Source organism: Tyto alba, unplaced genomic scaffold (assembly GCF_018691265.1).
Source record: "Tyto alba isolate M040663 unplaced genomic scaffold, T.alba_DEE_v4.0 Super-Scaffold_3, whole genome shotgun sequence".
In the NCBI taxonomy this organism is placed as follows: domain Eukaryota; kingdom Metazoa; phylum Chordata; class Aves; order Strigiformes; family Tytonidae; genus Tyto; species Tyto alba.
The window spans coordinates 4555725-4574688 of record NW_024881304.1 but is presented as its reverse complement, the minus strand read 5'-3'; the positions used below and the strand labels follow the sequence as shown (position 1 = coordinate 4574688).

General features: G+C 35.0%; 1 protein-coding gene across 5 annotated transcripts in view; it reads right to left on the bottom strand.

The window, feature by feature from the left end:
- CACNA2D3 (calcium voltage-gated channel auxiliary subunit alpha2delta 3) overlaps positions 1-18964 on the bottom strand; it is a 467172-nt gene that overhangs the window by 363877 nt on the left and 84331 nt on the right. For all 5 annotated transcript variants that reach the window (XR_004405904.2, XM_042799689.1, XM_032984346.2 and 2 more), the window contains one exon: positions 2574-2690. Coding sequence is in view for 4 of the 5 variants with exons in the window: in XM_042799689.1 (XP_042655623.1) it covers positions 2574-2690 (117 nt within the window). In the remaining variant the exon portion in view is untranslated. The remainder of the gene's footprint in view (positions 1-2573; positions 2691-18964) is intronic.

The window sequence follows — 18964 nt, the reverse complement described above, 5'->3', positions numbered from 1 at the left end:
ATGTGACAAAAGGTTATATAATTGGTTTAGCACTTTAGTTTTCCATTTATTTTATGTATCTGACAGCACAAAAATAGGACATTCTGTGATAGGATAATTGCATACTGAAGGGTAATTCAAACAGGGGATGAATATGATAAAAATCACACTGAACCAACTAATCATTATGAAAAGCAATGAGACAGAAAGATAAAAATTCAACCACAATATAAAGGGGGAGGAGGGAGAAGAGAGTTCAAATGTGATTAGTAGCTTTGAACAAGCTAATGTGTTTGAAAGCATAAAGCAAACAAAAAAACTGAAGGCCTTTCCAAGCCATCCTATTTCTATATTTCCAGGTCTTTCTTCTTGTCCTTCTCTACAAATTAAACATTTTATATACTGTGGCTTTCTGACTAGTTGTCACAGATTGCTACATCTGCTAGAACATGAAAAAGTATGTTGATTAAAATGTTTTATCTAAAAAGTATTTTAAGTTAAACCATGGATTTTGATGACTACTTGAAGCTAATTCAAAGATCACAATTTGGGGTAACATTGGAACACATTTCCTGAGCACTTGGATATGAACCCTCAGAATGGTCACCCCATTATTTCTAGGGCTGAGTGATACTTTGTAAGGTACTCTTCATTCAGTACTAATCCCAATATTACTGCCAACATAAATAAAATATTAGTCTGAATTCTAGGTTTCAGAGTTCTTCATACAGGTTTTCAATAAAAGCTTAGGTGAAAATTGGATTTTAGAGGCAAGGTGATGCAGCATTACTTTGTCTCAGCATGAAGCAGAGGTCTTAGGTCTGTAGGAGCTTTGTAACTCCTAACTCACCTCTCCAGATACGAGTTGAAAATTAGCTATGATGTACCAGAGATGGAACTCGTGCAAAACCTGCACTGTAGCCAAAGGATTTTGTGCTTTTCAGGACATAAAATACTAAAACCCTTTCACTATATGCATAGTTTAACTTCACAGAGTTTGGGTTTATTTTTACTTGGAGAACGGTGGCCTGTATTGGTGTCATATTATTTTCCTCCTTAGATAAAAACACCATCTGTATGAAGAGGCCAAACAAGTTCTAAACACTCACAAATGTTAGAAAATATTTGTTACAAAGCTCTAATTGAGCAACCAACTGCTCTTCCCCAATAGCACTCCACACCGATGGAACAGAGCTTCTCTGACCAGCAAGTGTGCAGCTTGCTGGTCACTTCTCGCTCTAAACGAGTTCTGCTGCAAAAATGTTTTTTTCACATTGTTATGATCTCAGGGCAGCAGTTTTTTCTGCTAAGGAAAAAGGAAAACACCACCCCATCATCCTCCAGTCAATATTCTGCAGCCTTCTGGAAGCTGTTGCACACATCTTAAAGTGCAGTTTTCTTCTGGAAAGCAGACTGTAAAAATAGCATTGCAGGGTTCCACGTTTATTGTCTTTCTCTGCTTCCCTGCCAAGTTATGCTCAGTTTACAAGCTGAAATATGTTTTACACTTCACTGCCAGCCCAGAAAATTCAACCTCTAAAATGTAACCAAATTCCTTCCTCCCTTTTGCACCATAACAAATACTAAAAGGCTGAAGGTGAAATTTTATCTTCAGTTACACAAATGGAATCTCTGTCCTTAGGTGATGCCTTCAGCTCCACAGTTGAGACACAAAGACCTCCAACTCAACTGAGCAGAGAAATCTGGCTGAAAGAGTAGCTGGTGGTAAATGGCTTTACCATAACGTCCTATTACTTTGTTGATATAGGTGATCTAAAAGGAACTACTGTTACAGGCAGTCACCTAAATTTGTAGCAAAGAATAATGCAAAATGAAAACTACAACAGGACGACATGTTATTCTTTAGGACATACATTTTACAATGAACTCCTATTCAGTATAGTATAATACAGAAGTCAGAATGTCTTTTTTTTTTTTTTTTTTAATGGTAAATCTAATCTGTCACCAAAGCTACCACAAAAGATCAAAATGTAGATTAAAAAAAAAAAAAAAAACACACACAAACAAAAACAAACCAAGCAAAAACAACCAACAAAACCTACAGATGTACAGAAAGCTCAGTGTAGTTAATTAATGATCATGAATAAGTTGCCTTTACAGTGATGTAGTACTTGCCACAATTAGAGGACATTTGGATATAGTCCCATTTGAGGTAGCTGCATATTTTTCTAGATTTGAACTAAAGGACAGTTATTGAAATCAGAAGATTCTCTGCAATACTGTTTTTATAATAGTGAGAAGTGAAATTAAGTCTCATTTAGCTTGATATTTTGAAATCTAGCATCTTAACACACAAGCATACGTAGTTGTTTTACGGAATACAAGTGAAATGTCTTCCAAACTCATATGGGAAACTGGTAGTCCAAACCTAGTTACACTCTTCTGCATTTATCTGCTGATGGTATAAATAATTTATATCTGTTCTCTTGAACACTGATACTAAAATACTTCTGAACGTTTTAGCATTTCCACTTCAGCACATTCAACCACTAGTACAGCTTTCAGAGCAGAGACTAAATTATATACTTAGTTTTACACCACAGAATGAAATAGCAGATTGATCTGCTGCTTACCCGTACAGCTTCAGATTTTTTATGAAACATTTCTTCCATATTCTTTGCTAACTTTTTCACAAGTTGAAGGCCATCAATTTCTTCTATTGCAACATCCTTCTCATATTCTTTGTATTTCTGGAAGAAAAATAAACAAAAAAAAAAGAATTAGACAAAAGTTATTCACAGTGAAGCAGCTGAAATTCTGACAACTATTAGTTTCATATTACACTTTTGCTGACATTCTTCATTTATTTCATGTTTATTTGTGTGACAGAAGGCTGCTTTGTACCAAGATGCTGTCACAGGGATAGAACAACTGGGCTAGAACCAGAACTCTGTTAAGAAAATATAATAGAAATATTTAATCTCGTGCACTGTAGGAAAATGATAATTCCCCTTCACAGTGTCTAAATTACTCCTCCCCGCAAGTGAACAACAGCCAAAAAAAGTAGTAAAAAAATACTTATATCCCATCCAAAAAATCATTTAAAACCAGTGATACGCTTGGCAATCCACTGCGCCTTAGCAACCTAGAATCCTCCTCCTCTTCAGCTGAACTTCCTGTACACGTCTATTTCATAAGCTTTATAAAATACTTACATTATGAATACTTAAACAAGCTTATCTAGACATTCCTAACTTTCCACGCAAAAAAAAAAAAAAAAACCACAAACCCTAAATAAACCACATAAACATGAGTCTTTATCCAAATAAAAGCACAGAAGTATCTTTTATACAATATAGATGAGCATTAACTTATGGTCTCTTTTCACAGTTTGAGTAACTCTCAGACTGACTAAGCACTAAAAATATACTGAAATCAATTTTTACCTTCTGTTTTCTGCATATCAATATTTTTTCTTTATCGGTGTTTACAATGAGGCTTGTAAGAATATAATACAAAAAAAAAAGCATTTAATACTGAGAACATTCCTCTTTCCCGTGTCATTCCACTATAGCCTGTACTCAGAGAAGTGATGGCTTTCAGTCTAGTTATTGTTTGCTTATCTCTATTTAAAACATGTATGGTTGTGAAGAAATAATCATTGCCCATTACTGAATCCTTAAGCTATTCACATATTTGTACCTCTATGATACTTCAAAGAAGATGAAAAGCATACCTGGCTTCTGCCAGCTCTAGCCCTATGTGCAAAAAGTATCTTCCATATCTTTAAAGACGACTTTTAGGGCAACCCACAGCACTACACTTGAGTCAATAAAATGGGCTGGTATTATTAAAAACATTTATCATTAAAATTTACCTATAGAATAACGATTCTCTACAAACATTATATAAACCGAGAGAGACAAGGAATAATAAGGGCATCAAAAACAGTGACTCAAAGCACGTGGATGAAAAGTGAAGAAGTCAGGACCAGACATGTCCTGGTTAGTGATGGAAGGAAGGACTATTGTAAGAGAATGCCTGCACATATTGTACCCATTTCTTCTGAAAAAAAAATAATTTTCAAGGCAAAGCAATACTTCAGACTTGCTTTAAACTTCATATTTCTCTGTAAAAACTTGTGCAAATGTTTTGATAAGCAAATAATATTCAATAAAACATTATTTGCAGACAATTTCATAAGAAGGTTAAGAAATACAAAGTTGACAGTAAATATTTAGAACACTAAATTTTTTATATTCTGTAATTTCAGTAATAATTTCATTTCTCCACACTATTTCCTGTTATGAGGTTCTAATCTATCTGAGATTTTAATGGCAGTCTAAGCAATCCAAGAAACCTCAAGCAGACCACCTGCATTTTGCTCCCTGGAGGCAGGAGGGGAGACTTATTTTTGTTCCCTTTCTTGGTCTGCATTTAAATCCATAAGCAGAGTGCTGATTTCAAATCTGCAAGTCCATTTATGCCATTACTAAAATGACCACTCTCCACTCTGAAAAAGTTAATTTAGGATAACATAGTGATTTGTATAAAATAGAAAAATATTATTTTTTTATTTACTGAATAAAAGAGCACAGTATACAAGAGAGAGGTAAATGTTATTGTGACAAATACTAATGTGATAAAACATATCAAATTAACAGTAAATTGAAAACATTCTCAGTTAATTAACGATGTCAAAGTCTGTCCACATCCCACAGGATTTGAAGCTTTGGAGAATTTAAAACAAATGAAACAAAATGCATCATCATGAACATATCACATTTATTATGTCAATAGATCAAGTACAAATTTGAATCATTTATTTCAAGCTGCATAGATCATCTTCAACATATCAAGTTCTGATAAAAATGGTTTCCTTCAGACTTGACCTTTGAGTTCTTAGAAAGTATTCTAAAAGGCATCACTTCAAGACACTGCTTTCAGGTCATCAGATTTATTGATTTAAGCTTTGCTATCAAGTGAAGAAAACCAGGCAATTATTCATTGCATTTATATGAAAACTGAATGGTACAGTTGAAGTCAACAAATTTCCTAGGCACAGAGAATCATAACATATAGTCTACTATGCGATTGTAAGAACATAGTAAAAAACCACACTCCTCAATTTTGAGTAACTGGCACTTTTGAAAATGAATAATAACTTGCACTCAAAATAGATTATTTATTAACTGATAATTTATTATTTTATTTATGTTGGTTCATAGTATACAAATTCATTTTTTCCTAATTTAAAAGCCAATGCTCCAACACTTTAAAAAAAATAAATAAATTGAGGAAACTGAATATATTATTTAAGTTCTATTTCTAAAGACCACGCTTCTTGCATGGTGCATGTCTAGTCAATTGTTGGAAACCTTCATGAACATTTGCAACAAACTAGGAGTATTTACTTGATCTGCAAGACCTTGGCAACCAATAGGTTTATATAATATGTATTCTACATTTAGTATTTCATTGCCACAAAAATACTTCTATTATTTTTTTCAGCCATCAGTGGAAGTTTCCAAATCAGGAGAAATTATGTGGTTGGAAAAAACACCAGCTGTTTTTAGTATACTTGTGCTCTAGTGATTGTGTCTGGAGGGAAGAGGTGCCAGCTTAATCTGTGCATATCTATGAACTTCCTCTTAGTATTCTGTGTTTATGAGGCTGAGAATTTAGATTCACTCTAGAAAGCAGTTGATTTTATAATAACTGTCAATGTAAGAAACCTGAATCACAGAAGATAGTGAAAAAACAAAACCACAATGAAATTGTAACAAAGGATATCATTAATAATGAGTTCTCTTCCTTTCACTACACAGGCTGTCTGACCTCCAGGCTCTCATTATTTTCCTACCACTAGATTTTTACATATTAAATTTGGTTTTGATTTAAATAAATTAGCTAAAACAGCAAAGACAGTCCCTTTGAAATAAATTTGAAATAGTTCATAAATTTATTTTTATTTTAATGTAATCTTGAGAAAACAGCAACACGCCACTATTGTTATAATTAAGCAAAATGCTATCATTGACAGTGGTGAAAAAACCTAGCTCCTGGGCCAGACTGTCCTTTATATTCCAGACTTGCAAATTACCTTGTATTACTGCTACTCTGAATGGCTTTTCCAAACAGTGCTTTAAATAGTCATTTCTCCCCACTGTAAAAAAAGATGAAGTTGATGACAAAGTTTCTTGTTTTGTTTAAAAAATAAATAAAAATGAAACCATCGATTTTTTTCAATATTCTGTAATTTCATTCCAGTAAGAGATAGTGAAAAATTCTCATCAACATTTGTAACATACTCAGTAATATATTTGTACTGTTATTAAAAGGAGATAAAACAGCCTTAACTTTGCTATAAATAAGTGATTTGCATAATAAATTTTATGTAGCGTATGAAAAGTTAGAATCACAGTTGGACATTTCTTTTGATAAGTGGATTTCCAATTGACTAGAAGATCAAGCAGATTCAACTTCTGATTTGTTGCGTTATAAAAATATATATATATATACTTGAAATGCTGATTCTTTCTGCTTGCAAAAATCAACATTTGGTAAGAAATTCTCCAGAGAGACAAGAACATTTATCATTTGAGAAAGCACACAAAAAATACATTATTTCTTGAGTATCTGTTTTGCCAGATCATTTCACATAAGCACCAGGGAAAGACAGACAGTACTTCACTGTCAGAACTTTTAACGCATTTCATGGATTTAGATGTGGCGGGTTTTTTCTTGCATGGTAAATGATCATCCAGAAATAACACACTAGGAATGCAATCTATACAAAAACTCCGGTCTGAAGCATTTAATGCAATCAAAGTATTTGGCACAAACATCAACACACACACACACCAACAAAACAAACAGAAAACAAACACAAAAAAACCACAACAACCACCCACAACAAAAAACCATGCAGCTTGAGTGACCAAGGCAGGAAATACCCTTCTGAAGCAAGTCAACCTTAGAAAGATGCCATATGTCTGCTACAGTTTGAATCTTTTCTCCAAAGAGAAACGTGATCTTTTTGTTCCTATTTGTAGCTATGTCTATCATTTCTTATCAAAATCAATGTAATTGCCTTTATGCTTTATATAAAAATATTTAAAGTTTCTTACAAGTGTGTAAACAGTCCTTAGACTGTCTTTCGACAAGTCTGTGGGTGTTTTGTACTTGTGCAGAAGACTACAACCATTTATGATGGAAATTATTCCCACTCCCTGGGATTTTCAGAGCCAGTAAATACCACTACCATCCCCATTAAAGAAATATATTTACTCAACAAGAATTTTGTAATAATCCTTTAAAAGTAATCTGTCAGTTTGTGTTGCATATTAGGAACTGATACATACCTCTGAGGTGTATGCATAGCCATAGCTTCATAGTTATGCATACTTTACAAATGTTGCTATTTGAGAGGTTTTGTCACACAGATGTTAAATACATATGCATATATAAGTTTTTTGTTTTATAATGCAAAAACAGAACAAGCATGCAAACTGAAGGCCAAATATCCATTCAATCTATCCATTGTCTCCATGAAAAAAATAAAGGTAAAATGTCTAGTTACTCCATGCCATTTGGAAAAAAAAAAAAAAAAAAAAAAAAAAAGGCAAATAAAAAAACCAAAACCACACAAAAAACAAAAACCAAAACACATCATCATCAAAAATACCACACAAAAACCACTTTCAGATGTTCAAATCTCAACACTGCAAATATAAAATGAGATTACAGAAACATACACTTCTGAGTAAATCACTAACTTGATTTCCATTAATATCTATTGCCCAGTAGAAAGGCTGTGCTATGCATTGCTTGCACTGTTTAAACTTACTTCAGACACTCTGCCATGTAAGTCCTAACAATGACTCCCTTCGGCGCAGAAGTGCTAATTTCAAGGGCCACATGTGTTAATCGGCTTATCAGAACTATTTTAAACCTGTATTTGAGATATCCTGACAATCAAATATAACCAATGAATGAGTCTGCAATGCTGCAAAAAGCTTACAAGCTAATACAATTTGCAGCTCTTACTGTTGTTTCTTTAGTTACAGAGTCAAAAGCTATGTCAGTCTTAAACAGTTCCATTTCAGTTAATTCTTAACCCCTAAACCCAGGGATTTCCTGACTAGTGTTGACTTTCCTACCCAAAGTAACCTTTGGACTTTTAGGTCAAGTTCTAGAGTGTAGCAACCAGAAGGATGGTAATGTACTACATTTCTATGCATCAAGAAGAACATTTTTTCTTTTACCTCATTGCAATCTAAAAATAAAGCCCACATTAATATTTTATAGTCTTCTTATTGTATAATGATTTTTTTATGTGTATGTTATTAATGCTGCTGCACAAAATTTAAAACAAATGGCATTTATTCAGGGTGCTTTAAAAATACCTAATCCTTTTTACACTTTGTGGGATTTGGCTTTGGTTTTTTTAATAATAAAACCCAAACCCTACAATTTCTGTGGAGCAAACTGACAATGTAGTCACACTAGGTGCTGCCTTACACCACTAACAGTTCTGTTGAAATTAGAGTTATGCATGGAGCAAGGCTTTCCACTATTAGCAAAATACGGCTCTGAACTTCTGAATCAAAATGAAGAATATGAATTGCCCTTGATGTGGAGGATCTGTCACAGCATTTTCTAAGACAATATTATTTTAAAATAATATCCATGTTCAGATTGATTGGACATAAACAGTGAAATTTCAAACCTTAACTGGCTCAAGCTCTTGCAGTGCTCTACCACACCAGCACACATCCCTTCTACACATGAGAAGATGGTAGAGTAATTCTCAGCAGAAGATTTAAAAATATACAACACAGCCTCTAAATGCTTCATTAGAAGTGAGGGGTTGCTAATTATATATGTGCTGTTGGAATAAAGCTGAATTTGAAACCAAATAAAAATCAGTCTCCAGAATTACATGTGCATGTGAGTGGGAATCTGAGCTTTTCCACTGAGCAGAAGGGTACTCATATGGCACTACCACAGCAGTGATATCAAATACAGATGGTGCACTCCTCTGATAGACCAATCTGTGAATCTCTCCTTAGTAAAAGATGTTGTATTTTCCCGTTATCACACTGACCCTATGGTGATGTGGTTTTTTTAAACTGGATTGCCACTGTTATGTTGTTGTTATCTGGTCCTCCTTTACTCTAAAATGCATTCAGTGGAGCAACTTTAAAGGTCTTAACAAAATAAGCAATAGTAAGAGTTGTTTTTATTTTGTTGTTGATGGCTGGTGAGCATTTATAAACAAAATTATTTTGGTTCAGAGCTGGTATAGAATTTTTCATCCACAGAGCTCCAAAGACTTTATAAAAGGAGTATCCATGATAAGCTCAATTTTGTACATGAGTTTGAGATATACATAAATTCAGTGACATGCCCAATGTCACACAACAGTTCAGAACTACAAAGAGAACAAGCTCTGTTGGTTACTCTTCTAGCACCCTGCCCAATAGACCATAGATAACTTTGGTAAGTTCAGTGTGATCTGCATGGAAAGATGAGTCACAACGGCATACTTCTCCTCACCTTGACATTAGAGAACTCCTTGATAATTGGGAGTTTGTGTTACACCCCATTGCACACTCCTATTAACCTTTGCTGAACCTTTTTGTGTTGATGAAATCCATCAGCAGTGATCACTGTGATGGCACATTCCTTTTCTGCAGAGAATTTTTTATTCACTTCAACAAAAGACTCCAAGGAGCTCTCAATTAGCCTGTCACATTTGACTCTTGCCACACACTGGTGTCTGAGGAACTCCTGTTGCCTCAAACTTACATTTAGTTACTTCATAGAATGCACTCTGAAATGCAAAATATTGAAATATTTGTTGCATACCATTTTACTATGATTAGCCCCTCAAAGCTGTACCTGGTATATTATAGCCAAAGATCAGCTTTCCTGGGAAGTTTGTTATCATGAGCAGACTTGACAAGGATCGCAACTGCTTTCCTTGCAGAATAATTCACATACAATTTAAGTATCTTACAGTCATTACAAGGGCACTATATCCCCAGCATACTTAATTTTTACGAAGATATTTACTTCTGACTAATTTTTACCTCATTGTTACATGCAAGTGCTACAAACCCAAATCAATTAAAGCATTAAGCTGAACGGTAATCAAAACCAAACCAACCAACCTAATTCCTGATTTAACAATATTCCTCTGTGAAACATACCCACACGAACTATCTTCTCAAACCTTTGCACAACTAGATATGTATGGGTATGCCATGTAAACAGCAATAACGAGAAGAGTCTTGAATATATAGCCGGTTAAAAGAGCTGAGCTACTGCGAACATAGAAGCTACTCTTCAAAATACAATATTTCTCATCACAAGTAAAATTTAAAAGCAGCAGTTACATTGGTGATGCATAAATTATGATATTCTCTAATAAATAAAAAATATAAGGAAACACACTCTGGGAGCTTCAAATGCTTGCTCTCTAAAACTAATTCAGTATTTCAATTTTTACTTGAAGCAGTCAACAAGCCTCCTCTTAAACAGCCATCACCAAAAATGTGTGATCCAGATAACAATCTAGTTAGGAGATCTAACTCTAAGCCATCAAACAGAAGTCAGGAATACAGTGCCATCTTTCCCTGTAACTGAGTTGCTTTGGGTCAGGGCTAACCAGAGTAACAAAAAACATTTGAGAGGTTTTATCTTGCTGCCACCTCCAGCAGCCAGTGGCAGAGGCCATGTGGACTTCAGACTTTTTGCAAAACAGTGCCAACTCACCATCTTTCCCAACTACAAACTAAATCATATTGAAAATGATTGAAAAAGCACATTACTGTCTTCTAAATTCTTTCAGACATCTGAAACATCTTCACAGGCCCACATGGGTGTTTTAAGAGCCAGTTAACCAAGACTATTAAAAACTGCTTTAGAAATATATTTTACAAAATCTATCTATGTAAATATACATACCTTATGTTCTCTTCTAAAATAGAAGCAAAGGCCCTTATTTAAACCAAAAAAAGAACATTCTGGAACTGCCCTGGAGACTCCCTTTTCCATGAAGATGTACTTGATACTCTTGAAAACTCACTGCAGTATTTCACGTGAACTGCTTTAAACAATGAACAAAAAACCCATAGGTATAAATCCGTAGAATCACAATATGGCCCAGGGGGCATGTTCATCCAAGGTGAAGCCATCACCATATTTTTAGGTGAAAGCAAGTATATTAGAAGCATGTACATCTAATCTGCTCCTCACAAAGGTCTGAAGAAATGTGAGAATGCAGTCCTTTCACATCCTGGATAATTACTCTGAGTCACTGAAGATTTGGAAGTAGAGAACCTGACAACCTACAATTTTCACCAATTTTTCAGCTGGGATGAGATACTACAACATTTCCTTTTGTACACCAAACTGCATTGATCTTCTTCGAAAGCCATCATGGTTAATTGAAACAAGGACAACCAAAAGAGACAGCTTGCTTTGTACTGTAAGGTCACAGGATACATCCACAAACTCGTTCTTTCAATCAGACTTCCTTTAAATTGTTTTTTCTCATTATACTTCCTTTTATCACTGTGTGTGTGTGTCTCTCCTTATTGTTCCATTTCTGCAGACCTATGCCTGCCTTACACCCAGCTGTTCTGGGTTTCCATATTTCTATGTACTTTTATTAGACAATGCTTATTTTCCATCCCCCCAAAAAAATAGACAATTGTCTTCCCACCTTCTATGGTTGCCTCTAAATGAGCAACAACATAAAATGGGCAACAAAGAACACTAGAGACAAAGTGGAGTATAGACACAAAAACTGAAGTGCATTCTGAAGACAAACCTTTGCTTAGCAATACCCATGTCTTGTGACAGGATTTTAAAGCACTGCTCATTCAGAACAGCTAATGTTATTGTTCCTAAGAAAAAGAAACATGTCATCTCATCTCCTTGGGACACAAAACTCTGTTTGCAATTTACAGTGTTCTCTATAATTCACATTCATCTGCTTTGATAATACTTCCACACCTTTACCCTTGGCGTTGTGTGGGACCTTCAACGTTAACTCTTAAACAGGCTTTATTTCGTTGTTTGTCCCTATGAAGGACATGGCATTGATCCCTGCTGCTGTATCTCATCATTGCGCTTTTCTGTATCCACTTAATAAATGTATCTATATTGATTTAGGGGTTTAGACAGCTGTCAGAACACTATGTATCAAAACTGGACTTATAATAAGAAAAAGCATAACATCTGAATATCAAAACTTAGGCACCTAAATTTTAGATTCCAATTCTTCACTTCATCACTGAACATGAAAAATTATTTTATTTTCAAAAATCTAAACTCCCCTCGGTCACATCAAAGCCAGCAATGTCAGTATGTTCTCAGCATCTCTGAAAATCAGTCCACCTGCACGTGGTCTGTGTGCAGATATCTTGAGAAGAATTCAGCAGGCTAACCATAAAAAAAAATAATAATTTGGAAACCAAACTATTTGGCACTGCCTGGAACTGTGAAAACACATTGGTGTTTTTGTCACACAAGCTAATGCTTTTCATTTTCACATGTGATTCTCAGTCACTTAAAAAACTTCACAAGAAACAGTATAGAATGACTACCCTTCTGTACACTTGAGTAGTATATTCACCATAATTTCTTTCAAAGACTCATAAAACAAACTGGTAAACACACAAGGAAAAACAAAGGGTTAGAGTTTGATTGCCAAACCACATTCAATCCAATATTTAATAAGCACCTTTGAAAGACAGTAATATGATATAAACTAATGCCCTGTACAACAGAACTCGCCCAGATCTTTTTCTCATTGGACCATTTATCTATAATGCATATATTCTTAGACTGGCATCTGAAACATGCTGCTAGCTCCCAATATGTTTTTTCCCCTCAGAGTTTTTTGTCTCTTGCGCTTTTAAAAATGAAGCTTGAAATCTATTTAACAAAAAGCCCTGTGCACAGAACAAGCATATCAAAGCTAGATCCAGAGCTCAGTTTGTAGGTCTTGCTTTCTTTTTTTAATAATGAAAATTGGATGAATAATCTATAGAATTATAGCCTTTGTGTCATATCGCATTCATGCTACACCACAAGCAGGTATTCCAAAACATCACTGCAAAGAGCAAACACACTGAGCAACTCAAAATTTTGCAGAGAGGAGGGTGAAAAATATCAGCTTCAATCTCAGTCCTCATTGTCCTTTGAAAGAGAAAATACAAGGCATCTTACTAAAGTGTACATAGCTCCCTAATGATACTGCCTTCATCAAAATGTATGTCAAAAGCTATCCAGATTCAGACCCTCTACTCAGAAATTTGTATGGTCTCATGCCTGTGCTAGTCTTGTCTTTTTTGCCGCTCACAAAAAACAAAAGAAAGCAAGACCAGACAAGAAAATAAGTTGACTACCAAGCTAGGCTAGATTTATTTTTGTGTACCTACATGACATTATTTGACCAAGAATGGAAACATTTCAACAAATCATCACTTTAGCGTTGGTTTTGCAAAATTAAAAAGTTTTTGCCTAAACTTAACCAAATAAAACCTATCTCAAATTAAAGCATAGGGCACATTCTTTTTCTATTATTTACAGAGATTTCTACATGCAGTTAGTTGTATCATACGTACACAAACATGGAGATGCTTATTCAGCTTTTGTCTGATTCTCAAAAGACTAGAAAATTTTTATAATTTAGGAATTCATTACATTACATATAGCACCACGATAGGTCATCATCATTCTGTATAGAAATAAACCATCTAATTCAAGAGCCTATAAAGAATGCATAAACTAATACATTTATCAGAAAAACTACAGAGCTTTTGCAATAGAAAGGACCCATCAACAGCTTTGGTTTTTTTGGTCAATAAACCACTATTAATGATAATGTATCTACGAATTAAAGATGCATCAATCTGCAGAGCAGAGAATAGAAGCCATGAATAATAGCCAAATCAATACTATGAAGTCGTAAAGAATACAGTGTGCTCTCCTTCAGGCTAATAGTAATTAATTTACTTTTGCTCCCTTCACACATGAGAGGAAGCTAGTAGAGGAACACTTTAATCACATAAAAGTTGTTAATTAGAAAACGGACACATACTGTTATCTCCTTACTGTATCTTTTCTGTTCATGTGCTTATAGCACTTAAACCTATCACTTTATTTGCACACATCTAGAGAAAGCAGCTTGTGTTTTAGGAGCAGATGCACATATTTTCCAGTATCACAATTTGAAAGTTTGCTTCTTAAAGATCTTGCTCTGGTTACGATGTTCATTAGTAGAAACAGCCAGTGTCTAAAACCACATTTCTGCAACGCAAATAGTCTATTAGGGAATATATCTATAGAAATTTTTTAAGACTTATGTGGTTCATTATACCATAATGGAAATCCTTAGCACTGAAAAATTATATTTGCTTATGATGAGGCTTAGCTTATTTGATTCAACTCCAGTAGTTAATTAAATAATGCCTTTTTTGCAATTAAAAAAAGACCAGGTTTAAGTGATCAGCATCTAATGGAGGTATCCCTGTAGGAAACAAAACAAATCTGGTGGTCCTGTTACTGAGGACCAGGAGGACTCTAGAAGAAGAAACAAGCTACTGGTTCTCTGGCTTCAAAAAGATTGCCATCACTTTCCAAAGAACAGAATTTTAACATTCATTGTGTTTGAATTCTTTTAAGTACTATTTTTGCACAAAGTAAACTTTAAATTGCTACAATTAACAGTACATTTTCACAAAGATATCGAAACTAAAGGCTCTGTTTTTAAAATATATTCTTCATTATAACGTTCAGCAAAATGCCATCAGCAGACTGCTACTATTTCATTGCTTAATAAAAATACACAATTTTGCTAAACCTCAGAACATCAAAGCCATCCTAATCACAGGTTACCACTGGTCAAGCTGTTGATATATTCCTCTATGCTCACCACAAAGCAATGACCTTGGTGAACTGCATTCAAGCCTCTAAAACAGAAGAGTAATTAACTGAAGCTAAAAATCACAAGCCAAACTCATGCCATCAAGCTCAAAAAAGGTAACTTCTGAGGCTGAGCTTGACCTTTGGTTGTTTACCAGCAATCATGTAAAAGATTGATAAAGTAGGGTAACATCTCCATCTTGTGAGCTTTCTAAAAAAGTTTTTCTGTGGAAGAATATAATATACATAACCAAGGGCAGAACACACTTTTAATTTCCAATACCAGTTTTTGTCATGTTAACCTACCGAAAAATTATAATAATTATTTAGATTCTTGTCAAACCCTATCCTGCAGTGTAAACACTGTGAATTTACTTGCAGGTTTCCTCCTTTCACAAAAATATAATTTGTGCCTTATTATTACAAATGTACAAAGAACAGCGTACATCAGTAAAATATAATTGTGGCAACTGGACATTCTGTTTGCATTCGGAGGTATGGCAGAGCCTGTGCTGCACGCACAGGACTGCCAGAGGCATACATCTGTTTGTGCAGTTCTAGTTCAGTAGTTTAAGGAATGAAGTATCACCTCATTACAGAACTGCCATGTATGAGTGAATTTGTGGAGCTTGCCCTCCTCACAGTCAGACAGTTCTAATCTCCTTGCAAACCACAGTGGCAGCACAGAGATGAAGTGTTAAGCTTATCAGGCCTCATCTGTACCATCACCTACGTAGTTAAGACCAGGCCATCCATTTCTCTGTCATTTCTTTGTTCCTGAAGCGCCTGAATGCATAATAGCCACTAGCAAAAGATACAAGATATCTTTAAGATTTCAAAAGAACACCAGCTATATTTAAAAAAAAAAAAAAACAAACCTCAAACTGAAAATAATTCACACGCACCATTTTAATCATAGGTTGCACTACCTGCATTTTTTTCTTATGCTAGAATTCTACCTTGTACTATCATGACATAACCTGTTAAAACAAAGCTATTAATTTATTTTATATTAACTTTCAATGTTTGCAGAAATTCCTAACTCTGAAAAAGGCTGTATTCCTACTACAGTATAACAACTAGGAAGGGTTCTGGTAATTCAAAATCTTACGGCATAATAAAAACAACTTTGTACTCAACCATTATTTTTTGGGCAGCGTCAAGCAAAACAACAGAATTTTGTTTCAGTCACAACAAAAAGGATTGTTCTTCCGTAACTTTTAAAAAAGGCATTAAAAATTTTTCCTTTAATTCACTCAAAGTTCCCTTTTAACCATTGTTTTTAGCAACACAACTCTGATTTCAAGATCATGATACCTTATGATTTTTAATTTCAGGAATAAGGTCCAAAACTTTACATATGAGCAACTGCACCCACAGGATATTCTAAACACTCGGCAGGAAAAACTTGAAGTGGCCTCTAGTGAGGTACTCTGATCTGGGCAGAAGACTTGCCCTCAGATTCGAGTCATTCTGCTGTTTCAAGAGCATCTGAGCCAATATGGTAATCTCTTAGTGAGAGGTTTGATCACAAGGAACTCCTCTTTCTAAGCACTGTCTGGAGCCAAGGTACTGAGGTGGACTAACCTCCAATGTTCCTAGACACCAACTAGAAAGAGGCTCTTCCTCTCTCCCCCAACTACAGAGGAAGGATAAGAAAAATAGTTTGATTAGGCTAGTTAGCAAGACTTGACCACCACATCTCCTTCTGGTTTAACACATCTTCCAGATTACTATTACAGGTGTACAGGTACTACTGAGAGATTCACATAGGGAGACCCTGATGCCATTCCAGACCTGATGTCACTGCTGGCTATCAACCACAGAAGGAAAAGAGCTATTACAGTTGTGTTCAATCTCTGTGGTACTGGGAATACACAAGCAGCATGTTGCTTATCCCCACATAGCCCTGTACAAACAATGCAGCAGCATTCTAATTAGATTACATATTTTACACCAAAATTCATCTAAAGTGATTTTGAAAATGGAGAACTCCTTTTGCAGAAACAGTCCAAGCCTGCATGCACCACTGCACTACTTGATATCTGCAGAGCCTGTAAGGATTCCTGAGCAGTATTTATGCTTTAAAGGTACTGATGGCACCATCTTACATCTCTAGATGTCTCTAGAACACCCTAATCAGGCCTACGTTGAAAGATGCTTTTGTTAAAATGGGAATGTTTCCCAGCCTTTAAAGCAAACAAAAAAACCACATTGTTCATAATCAGCAATTCGCTTTTGCCTCATTCTTCAAAATTTTCCTGTTCCAACTTGAGATTAAAAGTCAAACCACAAGAATACTGCCAATCACTTCATCATTAGCTCCTTGCAAGTCAGAAAAATAAAATTATACATTTATAAGAGAACAAGAGAGGGAACATTTATTGCAGTAACTTAGATAATTTTGCAATAACAGTTTACATTAAGGAATGTTAATTTGATTCCTGTCAGTTTTACAGCTTTCATTCATTACTGCATTTGAAAAACAGTCAAGGAATATGCATGCAAATATTCCAATCACACTCCAGCCCATTTCTATCCTTGCTTCAAATGAAGAGTCTTTGGTGATAGCTTTAGAAGACGTGTGGTTGGTGGAAACTCATTCCTGAAACAATTAATACAAAATTGCATGAACTCACTTGTTTAAGTAACTATCTAAAAATCAGAGTTTAGATGCCACAAGGTGTGAAATAGTACGCGCTATATAAAAAGCCACTAGGAGCCCTGACAAGACATTATTAAATAAAACAGTGGAGCAGAAATTGAAGAATATGCAGGATATCTATCTAAAGGTACTCTTTCTAATCTCTGGTACTCAGCACTAGAAGTGAAAACATGCTTCTACCAAACTAACCTTTTATCATGTATTCATGCTTTCCAGTAAAAGGTAATGATCAGTTACCAGATTTAGAACTCTTTGATGACCCTGGTAGCTGGGAAAATATTCTCCACCATATGTTAGGAACTCCTGCCAAAACAGACTGAGGATGCCCAAGTTACCACTATGTATTTTTGAAGACTGATTCACTTCACCATAAACTGTTTATTTCATAATTAGTGGTTAAAGAAATCGCCCATCCTCTATCACTTTTGGTGAACGATTAACATCCTACTAAGAACACCAGAGCTAGATTATTTTCTTCTCCCCATCTGGTTCTGCTGACCCAGTGTGTACAAGATTACTCCCTGAAAAAGAAAAGCCACAGGGACAGATGAGGCATGCTTCCGTGAGGCCCTCATAAAAGTCTCTGGTTAGTGTGGGATGACAAGAGGAGAAGTGCCAAAGCACACAACAGCACAGCTGACAGGAAGATAATGTCCCGATGCAACTGTTCCTGGATATTTTACTGTTATTGCTTCTGTAATCCTCATCTCTTTGTTCTGTTAATTAGCATGCAGTAGCCATAATCCTGTCCAGAAAAAGTCTTTGTTCCTAGATAGTAATTTCACTAACAAGCTGAAACATTTTACAAATTTTATAACAACAAATGAGTCAAGGTCAAAATCAGCTGGTCATCTTTGGCTTTCCCTGAAATTCTTCAGTAATCCAATTTCTAAATAGTATCAATTAACTACTAACAGCATATGAAAGGATCAATAAATCTAGAAAAGACATCAGATTCCATGACTCTTAGAGCTTAACTTTGTATATTGTCTGTAAAAACGTAGTAGTTGCCTTATCATCTGGTTTAAGTTGAAGGTGGGTTTAAAGGTCATATATGGACAAAAAGAAAGGATAAATAGGTCCTCTTTTTTCCACAGTAGGCTAAGAGTCAAAACAAAACATTTGCTAAGTGACAGTTGGGAAGACAACACAATCTTATAAGCACTGCGGTTGTCTTCCCAGCACTGCAGCAGATTTCTGATGGAAACATTTTAAATTTTCCGTGTCTTCATTTCCTCATTCATAAAACAAATTTAATTTGTCTTACAAGAATAGTTTGATGCTGAAATTGCTATCACTCTTCAATATCCTTGTATAGAAAGGGTGTATAAACATTTAAAATACATTATTCATTCATTCACTACAATATTTACAAAGATCTTCTGAAGACGTTTGAACTTAAAATCTTTTGAAGTA